The sequence below is a fragment of the Spea bombifrons genome, chromosome 4, assembly GCF_027358695.1.
Source record: "Spea bombifrons isolate aSpeBom1 chromosome 4, aSpeBom1.2.pri, whole genome shotgun sequence".
Lineage (NCBI taxonomy): Eukaryota > Metazoa > Chordata > Amphibia > Anura > Pelobatidae > Spea > Spea bombifrons.
The window spans coordinates 102361409-102372405 of record NC_071090.1 but is presented as its reverse complement, the minus strand read 5'-3'; the positions used below and the strand labels follow the sequence as shown (position 1 = coordinate 102372405).

The 10997-nt window shown below is 39.1% G+C and overlaps 1 protein-coding gene across 1 annotated transcript; it reads left to right on the top strand.

Moving 5' to 3' along the window:
• Positions 1–8393: 8393 nt before the first annotated feature.
• LOC128491531 (olfactory receptor 5B12-like) lies at positions 8394–9338 on the top strand. Its single transcript, XM_053463850.1, has one exon. It carries the CDS (start codon positions 8394–8396, stop codon positions 9336–9338), a length of 945 nt encoding a protein of 314 aa, XP_053319825.1.
• The last annotated feature ends 1659 nt before the right edge of the window (positions 9339–10997 follow it).

The window sequence follows — 10997 nt, the reverse complement described above, 5'->3', positions numbered from 1 at the left end:
TTCATTCAACCCAGAAAGCCCTACCTACCCTACCTAAGAAGCAAAGCTATATTGAAGGCTATACTATCAAAGAATAGTTCCCTAACAGGTTGCCTCTTGAACTATAGTAGTCAAAGAAAAACCCGACGCGGGTTTCGCCGGCAAGACAAGGTCCTCAAAATATATATTTAGTGCATGTACAGGAAAACATGCATAAGACAAAATATTAAATATACCGGTACTTGCTTGTAGATCTACCAAAGGTTGAATACCTTTTGATGTGTTGCAAGATCTCTTAAGATGGCGGCTAGAAGAGGGCTTGTGGTGCTTCAGGAACGCTACAGGCGGGAAACAGATGACCAATTTATGCAGGGCTTCTTACACGACATATATTCAAGGAGTATGACAAGAAAAGACAAACCAATACATTAGGTGGAGGAAAAAGAGTATATAAATACTTTAATGACTGCGAGCATCGGGTCAGGCAGCAGTCTTTGTGCAAGGACAGGTGATTGTTTAGGTCCTTGCATAGGGCTGGTGAATTCAGAAGCATCTGATTAGACAGCTGTCTGTTGCAGCCTTAGACTTATTTTGGCGTAGCATCAACAGGCACAGGACAAGGACAGGAACCGGCAGACAGCAGGAGACGATCACGATTTATAAAGGCTTTTATTAGCGGATGAGCCACAGGGGCGTCATGGCCTGTGCACTGTATAGCTTTTCCTGATCCCATGCTCAAAATAAAGACCAGACACCATGCTGGATTTCTGAAAGGCCGCAGCACGTTTTTAATAAACATAAACCATACTGTGACACACTCAAACAGTAAAAATCCCAAACCGGAAGTGATCCCAAATTAACTCAGATGTAGCTGAGCAATATTTTAACTGTTTAGTTCCGGTTGCAAACAGATAAGTATAAACTAAGGAGGAGGCTTCATTACCCCTCAAACTTAAAATAACTTGACTGTATTCCAACCAAGCCATAAATCTCCCATACCTTCTGTGACGACCACTTCCGCTTCCGTGCCTCGCAACTTCTTGTTTTGCATTTTCTTGTTCTCCTTTCTATTCTCTCTTCATTTTTTGTCCACACGGCCACTGACAAAACCTCTTGGAAAGCTTCTGCCAAAATGGCGGAGCTTCTGGTGATGCCCTTTGACCATGCTTGGGCTGCTGGGTAGTCCCAATAATTCTCTAATGTGATAGAGATATTTGGAAAAGGGCAATGGCCAATATTTGAGTCTTGGAAACGGAGGATGCTATCTAGGATGCAATTCCAGAAAAAAAGTAATACGAGTTATAAGAGGGGTAAAAAGGCCAAGAGAAGAAAGGGAGTAGACTGTCATCAGCACAAAGTGATACTTGAATCCCAAATGTATGAACTTAAAGAGAAGGTGTAGATACAGGGTTATCTTTTAACATAGGTGAAAAAGGGCAGCTGCCTAGGCTTACTTTGGGCCCTCTTCAAGTCCTTTGTGAAAGAAGGAATCACTACCAGTGGCTGCTTGAGGCAGGAATCACTAGACTTCGGGATCCACAAGATGGCTTACCCAGGGCCCCATTATTATGAAAGACGGACTTATATAAGTAAGGGAGAGTAAAGGCCCCACTTCGTATTTTTCCATTTTTACTTCTTAATCGACCTACACAATTTTACCTAGGATTCCTTTAACAGGTTTGGTGCCACCACTGAAACAAATAAATCCTCCAGCTTCAATCATATCCCACATTTATATGGGTATGTTTTGTTCCCTTAACTTCTGTCGCTCTCTAGTCTTCCCCTTTAGCATGCCTTCCCTTTTATAATGTCAACAGATACATTATAAGGACTTCCTATGAGCTGAACAGATTTAGATTGTTGATCTGTTTTTTTGCAGAAATACAGAAGACATTTAGCTTAAAACAACTTTAGGTTGATTAGCCGTCTAGTCTCTCTGGAGTAACTTCTCATGCTTTAAGCAGACTTCTGAGAGTTCTTGAGCATACGGTAGGATAACACCGAAAACTATAAAAAGCAGATTATTTCCAGCCGAGACAAACATTCTGATAAGAAAGTGTCTGCGTCATGTCATCATCATCATGGACATGGTAAGAGTTATGAAAAATATTGTTTGTTCAACAAGCTAACAATAAAGGGTTCCGTGGTAGCATATTACATTGTACATAAATGATTTTTCTTTTATAATTTTCAATGTTTATTAAAGGAAAAAAGAAACAGAAATGTGGGCGAAAAGTAAATACTTACTGAGATACTGAATCGTTGTCGAGATGTCATCCTAAAATGACCAAAGAAGATCAAGACAGCTGTCTGTAGGTGGAATGCTCAGGATCATATAATTCCGAACCTGTGTTGTACATAATCAAATGAGGGTACCCATAGATAAAATGTAAAGGTTTAACGCTCTTGTATGTTCCATATATAATTTGGCACATTTGAAATATATCTGACATGTTGTATATCACTAGTTTGAACATCTGATGAAAGTATCTTGATAAATACTTCTTACTTTGATATGAATAGCTTGGAGGAAAGAAGAGAAAAGATGTGATAGAAACATTTAAATACATACAGGGGTTTAACAAGGGCCAGGAGGGAAGTTTATTTCAAAAGGCTAGATATGTTAGAACAAGACGTCTATAAACCACTCTTTAACAAACATAAACCAAAAACGTTTTAGGTAATCAAATTTCAAGTTTTCCTTCCCAATTTTTTATTTGTACAAATTTAGCATTTTGGATATTAATTTTATTGTGCATTTATTTACATGAAAATTTCAGCATCTCATGAATGAGACAGTAATCAAATAATTCTGGATTCTGGGATTTGAGGATATCCACAGCACTAAGATTGTCCTCTTTCTTTTATTTCTCCTAAGTTATCTTTTAACGTTATTGGCTAATTTCACAATCATATTACTGGTCGTCACATGCCGCCACATGGATGCTCCAATGTACTTCTTCCTCAGCCACCTGTCATTCAATGACATCTTTCTTTCTTCAACCATTGAACCTGAAATGCTCCAGATTATATTGAGAGAAGGAAAAGCTATTTCTCTGTCTGGATGCTTTATTCAGTTTTTTTTGTTTTCTTTATCTGGAGCTAATGAGTGTTTACTCCTCACGGTGATGTCCTATGATAGATATTTGGCCATCTGTAACCCATTGCGTTATTCCTCCATCATGGACCGTAAACTTTGTAATCTTCTCACAACTTTAATTTGGGCATGTGGGATACTTGTTGCCTTGCCACATGTTATTCTGTTGTACAAGTTGACATTTTGCGGATCCACTACAATTAACCATTTCTTTTGTGACCTGATTCCACTCCTCAGGCTTTCGTGTTCAGCCACATCAGCTATTGAAATGGTAAGTGTTGTCAGTGCTATCCCAATGGCATTTCTACCATTCATTTTTATCTCTTTAACTTATATAAATATTATCATCGCTATCCTCCGCATCTCTACCTCAGCTGGAAGGCAAAAAGCCTTCTCCACTTGCAGCTCCCACCTGACTGTGGTCTGTGTTTTCTATGGGTCTATTGTGTTTAATTATGTAGTTCCTTCTAAAGGACAATTCGTAGGTTTACAAAAAATAGTTTCTGTCTGCTACACTATCGAGACCCCACTATTGAACCCTCTTATATACAGTTTAAGAAATGAAGACATTAAAACGGGAATAACCAATTTCATCTTTCAAAAAATAATGTACTTAAAAAAATAAGTATGATGGACTTCTATGATGTCAGACAAAAAGATTTCTCTCTAAAATATATAAAAGCAGCTGTCTGGGGCATAAATATTGGGGATTCCATCACACTATATGGTCATATATTGCTGAGCCTGCCACTACATCAATATAATACTGTATATTGTGTGATCTTCTAAAATTGACAGGCCTGTCTCTCTACACCTACTTGTATCCGGAATATACTTTACTGCATTCAAGGTAGTCTGGTGGTCATCACATTTTTTCAGCATCCTTCCCATAACCGTTGTGGTTAGTGGCGTGTGTTGTTTCATGGATCATACAAACCATATCCGTAATTCTCAACAATTGCTAATGTCATTGCGAAATATTATTATTTGGAAGACTAGAAAGTAGTGTTTAGAATGAATGGTATCTTTATCATTAATGGTCATGTTTAGTTGGCAGGCATATCCTGGCCCATGGTCACTGGAAGAGTAACACAAATGCAAATGTGACTACAAAGCTTCTCAGGGCTGGAATGGCAATGACGAGGCAGCTTTGGCACTTTAAGGCCGGTGGCCTCCTAATAAAGTAGGTGCGACTGACAGCTCAATATGTGTAGCTTCAAGTAGGAGACATTAGTGTTGTACGCATAATGAATGACAGCACAGAAAGGATATGGAGCTGAATTAAAGAGCTGAGAAGAAGAGACGAGCTGGCTAGACAAATGGCAAGATGGCCAAGGAAGAAGCAACAGCAAGAATGCACCAAGAACCATTATGTCTTATGGCTCTAGAATGGAACACTTGCAGGCAACACCTTCTTCTATCTTTTGAAACCATACTCTCCACGCATTATTATAGTGTTATTTACCTGCTTGGTCAGAGTGACTCCTGTGTTTGTTTGCACCTGCTCCTGACTGTTCTTGGTGACCCTTTGTGCCAAAGCTCTCCTTCTAGCCCTATTTTGCCCTTATCACCTCTGACTTCATCCAGATTCCACTCTGCAGTTTCCACAACTTTAGAAATCACCTCCAGCAAGATGGTAATATGAACTTGGATTCTCCTTGCAGTTCCCTTTGTGATTAACTGTTGTTGCTCTAGTACTATCCCCCTTAAGCGCTCATATGAACTGTTACTGATCCAGTACTTCTCACCCTGTGTGCCCATATTAGCTCTTGTTGCTCACATTTATGTTGCTGTATATTTAACAATTTATCCTTTAAAGTGGCAGTTTGCTACTCAAAATAGCCTCACTAAACATGAATGCATATTAAAGTGTAATGTGAGAAGGACCCCCAGAGCAGGACCTGGTCAGCAGAGTAGTAGTGGACAGGAGGATCAGGCCTACGGTGGTAGTTTACCCTCTGCTTTTCTTGGGAGTCCAGTTGAGACGGAGAAAACAGGCAAGAGGGAAGAAAACAACAGAGAGACCTCAGGAGATCTTAAGCGACAGCCAGCTGAGTGAAATGCAGGTAGCAGCCCACTCGGAGGGTACTGGACTTACGCTGACGCAGACACCAGGTGATCGAGAGACAAAAGAGTCTCTTGAAAGGCAGCAGGGTTTGATAGGAGAGTTCCCTGGTGCATTCCTTGGAACATTGGAACATGACAAGTCTGTGGAGTATATACGGTGGCATACAAACCTGGCCGAAGTCTGGAAGGGGTACGTACAGCCACGCCCTTACAAAAAAATTACTGCAGTTTTTCTGAAGTAATACTGCTATTTTTTGGACATGAAAAAACTGCAATACTGCACTTTTACTGCAGTATTACTGCACATTTACTGCAGTTTTACTGCATTTGTACTTCACTGTACTGCAGTTGTACTGCAGTTATTTTTGTACGGAAGTACAAATGCAATAAAGCTACAGTACATTGAAGTACAACTGTAGGTTTGCAATATAAAAAAAAAGTACAGTAAATGTGCAGTAAAACTGCAGTACAGTGAAGTACAAATGCAGTAAAACTGCAGTAAATGTGCAGTAATACATTCTTCCCTTCTCTTCATCGCTCTTCAGAGCACCCTTGCATAAGTACTCTGAGTACTGGGTAAGTGACTGTCGGAGTAGGTAGGTAGGAAGAGAGTGAGGGGGAGTGAGGAAAAAAAAAACTTTAAATGAAAATTCAGAGCTTTTTTTTATTTGTTTTGTTGGGGGCTCCCTTCTCGTTTTCAGACATTTGTGTGAATTAATGAATTTAACAAAATTTGTTGAAATGAAAGTTTGTAGAAATCAGGTTATTAAGTTTATATACCCTTCTTTCCTGCCTATTTTCCCCCCCAAATACAACTATTTCCAAAAGAATACTGCCTTCACTGATCAATATCGTCTGTTAATGTGGCCACAAGTTCAAGGAAACCACTGCCATTCATGAAATATCAAGACTGAAAGACAGTGGCGGAACTACCGGGGTCGCAGGGGTCGCGACTGCGACCGGGCCCTGGAGTTCTGCCAGTCAGGGGGGCCCAAGGGGTGCCGAGCGGTTGCTGAGAACGACCGCTCTGCAACTCTTGGGCCCCCTGACTGAGAGAAATCCAGGACTCCTCTGCTCCCCGCCGCCGATGCTGCCGCCGCCGCCCTCAGCGCTGCCCAGAGTGCAGTGTTGGGAGCGTGAGGCGTTTGTCTCGGGTGCCGGCGCTTCACGCTGAGCGCCGGCATATGACGTCATGACGCCGGTAAGTGACTTACAAAGGGGGTAGGGAGGGAGTGGGTAGATCGTGAGAAGGGGGTAGGGAGGGAGTGGGTAGATCATGAGAAGGGGGGTAGGGAGGGAGTGGGTAGATTGTGAGAAGGGGGGGTAGGGAGGGAGAGGGGAGATTGTGAGAAGGGGGGTAGGGAGGGAGTGGGTAGATTGTGAGAAGGGGGGTAGGGGGGGAGAGGGGAGATAGTGAGAAAGGGATAGATTGGTTGGGGGTGGGGGGGCCCTTAACAGATTCTCGGTTCTCGGACCGGGGCCCTGAGGTTTCTAGTTATGCCCCTGCTGAAAGAGCAAATAACAAAGAAGTACTAGATAGTAGCAAACATTTTTTAAAAAATTGTAAAATATAGTAAATATTATCATATCATAATATCATGTGAAATATTCACACTGATAAAATGCATAATAATATAATAAATAAATAAAAAATATGATGTCTTTCCTGTCCTTGCACAGCTCCTTTAGTCAAACTATGTTAAATAAGGAAATTATTAGATTTTTTTAGAACACTCATGGAATGTTAAAAATAATTATATTACTATATATAATATTTATATCATATGATGAAGTACTAACCACACTGCCTATGGAAACAACTCATGCGTATAGATAATATTAAATCTTTTTGAATAGTTGTAAAATAGTCACAAGACTCTACAGTTGTGTACAAGTGTACAATAACATTTTTGTATCAAATATATAATTATCTAATAAATGTTATTTATACATTTTAACTATTATCTTTCTATTGATATATGTAAATATATTTTGTATTTAGCCCTTGAACAATCTGTAAAATGTTAGACGCTACTTCATAATAAAATTCTGATTCTTCATTGTGAGTCTGTGGTGGCAAAAATATTCTTAGGGGAGAAAGACCTGAAAAAGATACAACATGGACCTCATTAAAAATGAAAATTAATTCACAGCAGAATGGGTCTCAGTTGTTGTTACCCATTGAGACCAATGCTAATAATTACAACACTATATCAACACCCTATTGTCCCGATGGGATATCAGATAATAAAATCCAGTGTTAAGATGTCCTAGATTTATTTCACTAAGAAGGTTATGTTTGACAGCCTCACTGACTGAGCTCCATAACTAGCGATATGCCCGACACAAGCAAATAGAAGCTCAAGTGAAAAGTATACAAAAGGTAACATTTCTTCAAATTAATAGAGTTTCCGGTAGTCTTTCCACATCGAATACATAAAGATTGTGGAGGCAGCAATGTATGATCCTACTACATGTCGGTGCCCAGGAAGGGCTTGCCTTGGCATCATTCACTAATAGTCACTTGGATGTTTTTCACTAAATCTGTGGATATTAGATTATATATTAGAAAAAGGAGAATGTGAGAAAAGAAGGTGACGGAGGAAATGGAGCAAGGAAAAAGAAAACAAGGAAAAAGGGACCATGAGTAGTATAACAAAATTAAAGGGAAATCAGCTCACATGAATTAAGGGAAAGCCCAGTGTGAACCTGAAGAATATCTCTTTATACTAGACCTTGGAGAATGGGTCTTTTCTCTGAGATGAATGCCTCCCGCTGCCTACCTTAGATCTTATCTATCTTATCTATCAATACTAGCCACATAGAGTCAGTCATTGAGGAACATGCAGAAATAAAATAAGGTTAAGTCATTGTCCTCTTGTTGTTTTGTTTTATTGATTTTACAGTTGACTTGTCCCAAGATCATATCAGTAGTATGGAGGTAGATTAATGCTGTTTTCTGCTATTTCCTTGTTTTTTTTTTTTTTTGTTTTTTTTTTATCATTAGGATTGAATTTCCTAGAATGTTACACATACCTGTTTAAAACAAACTAACCCTACATTACGGAGAATCCAGTTCTTTTCCACACCCTTGAAGACTACAATGAAATAGGTAAAACTACATGGGGGTATTTTGTTCTCTGTTAATGCTCTCCTACTCGCCTTCTTTGAGTCTGCATCTACTTGGCTGATAAATTTAACCTGTACTGCAGTTTCTTCTGTAGAATTTGAATAATTAGTCTTTAAATAAATGTTTGGGGAAAATGAAACTTTGGTTACTGTTTTCTACTTTGAGGGACTAACAGACAACCGAAGGCTGGAGATTGCCCTCTTTGTTATCTTCTTGGTAGTCTACACCTTCACCGTGTTAGGGAACGGAGGGCTTATTTTTCTTATAGTTAATGAACCCGTTCTGCACACTCCCATGTACTTCTTCTTGAAACATCTTTCATTCGTAGACATTTGTTACTCGTCTGTCATTATTCCGAGAACCATGTCTGATTTTCTCTCCGCTGAAAAAGCCATCTCCTTTGTGGCTTGTGCCTTCCAAATGTATTTCTTTGCTGCCTTTGCTAACGTTGAGTGCCTCTTACTGGCTATAATGGCATACGACCGCTATGCGGCCATATGTAAACCACTACTTTATTACATCATAATGAGAAGAGAGGTGTGTATATCATTGACTGCTATGTGCTATGCCTGTGGTTTCTTCGATTCTATGATCCATGCAGGAAACACCTTCACTCAGATCTACTGTAAATCTAATCGGATATCCCATTACCTTTGTGAACCACCCCCTGTCCTAAAGCTGTCTTGTTCTGATACATCGCATACAGAACTTGTGATTTTTGCCATTGTTGGAATAAATTTTTCTGCTTCAGTGATACTTGTTGTCATATCCTACATGTGCATATTCTTCAATATACTGGATATCAAATCTGCTCAAGGACGTCGAAAAGCTTTCGGAACATGCTCTTCTCACCTGTTTTCCATTGGGATTTTATTTGGGACCCTGCTCTACATGTACATGCGCCCAAACTCAAGTTACTTAAGGTATCAGGACAAGGTGGTGTCTGTCTTTTACACCGTCGTAATACCAATGCTTAATCCAATCATATATAGTATGAGGAATAAGGATGTACTGTTAGCCTTTCTAAAAGTTGGTAAATTGACATGTCGTAAAAACTATAGTTAAATCTACAGCCTTCCATTTAGAGTTGTGTGAAAAAGAAAGTACACCCTCTTAGAATTCTATGGCTTTACAAACCAGGACATTATAACAATCATCTGTTCCTTAGCAGGTCTAAAAATTTGGTAAATACAACCTTAGATGAACAAGAACACAACCTATTACACCGTGTCATAATCCAATCAACAAAAATAAAGCCAAAATGGAGAAGCCATGTGTGAAAAGAAATCAAAGACAGTGCTCTTTCTTTTTCACACTACTGTAATATGTGTCCAAAACAATGAAATAGTCTGTGTAAAATATCATTGTATATACATTCTCCCCCCTCTGAACATGGCTGTACAACACCAGTGCTCAGGGGCCACAAACAGGCCGGAAAGTCTAAGTAGCCTTGCCTGAATACGACTAGTTTTATGAACTTTTAATCATGCTTATGCTGGGATATCTAAAAAGAGTGGTCTGTTTGCGGCCCTCGAGGAGCCCTACCCTAGACTCTGGGTTTTATGTGTTGGCTAATTAAGTTAATGTAAAATTTGTCACACCCTTAACATTTGAGCTCATTTAAACATGAAATACATTTTATCTAGAACGTTTTCTTATACATTTTATTTTCAAACTAAATTCTGCTGAACTAACACCATATGGATCATATCACAAAGGCTGGTATAGGTGCATTCAGAAGTACATATCAGTAAATATTATACATTTCTGAATATGGGCTGAGTACTAGTTCTGGGGGCTAATTAATTTAAGGAAAACAGATGGGGGCTTTATTAAGGTCAAAACAGTAATTTTTTTTATGTAAAATTACTATAACCATGTTATGACACATAGTGGAATTGCAATAAATTAAATAAATGTCTGCCTTCCCAGAGTGCTGTAATGTGTGGTATTGTGCCACCTGCTGTCCTGAAAGAGGAAGTGCCATTACAAAAAGTCTTTTGACCATTGATGTGGAGGGGGGTAGATAGTGAGGGGGTAGATAGTGAGAGGGTAGAAGAGGGGAAAAGATTGTGAGAAAAGGGGGTGGTAAGAATCTTAAATTGTGTGAATGGGTGAAATAATTAATTAATGTGTGGATGAATTGTGTGAATGAGTGAGAGAATAAATGAATTAATGTGTGGATCAATTGCCTGAATTAGTGAGAGTATAAATTAATGTGCGGATAAATTGTGTGAATGAGTGAGATAATTAATGAATTATTGTGTGGATAATTTGTGTGAATTAATTAGAGAACGAATTAATGTGTGGATGAATTGTGAGAATGCATTAATGAATATGTGTAAATGAGTGTGAGAATGAATAATTGTGTGAATGAATTATGTTAATGACAGAGTGAATGAGTTAGTGACTGTATAAGTGTTTTGAGTGTATTATAGATGTATAAGTGACTTGGGGAAAGGCAAAGTAGGAAATACCTTAGAAGCATGGCAAAAAGGCCAAGCAGTTGTATGATATGTCATCCTCATCAGCTGGTTGTTGTGTCCCTGAACAAATCTATGACTATGACTTGTATGCATTCTTACCCGTGTGAAATGGTGACAGGACATAGTGATCCTACGCGCGAAAAGAAACAGCACATAGACACCATATCCAGCCACCATTTTATGCAACAACGAGGATGCGTAAAAGATGTAAGAAAGCCAAGGAAGACTGAAGCAGAAT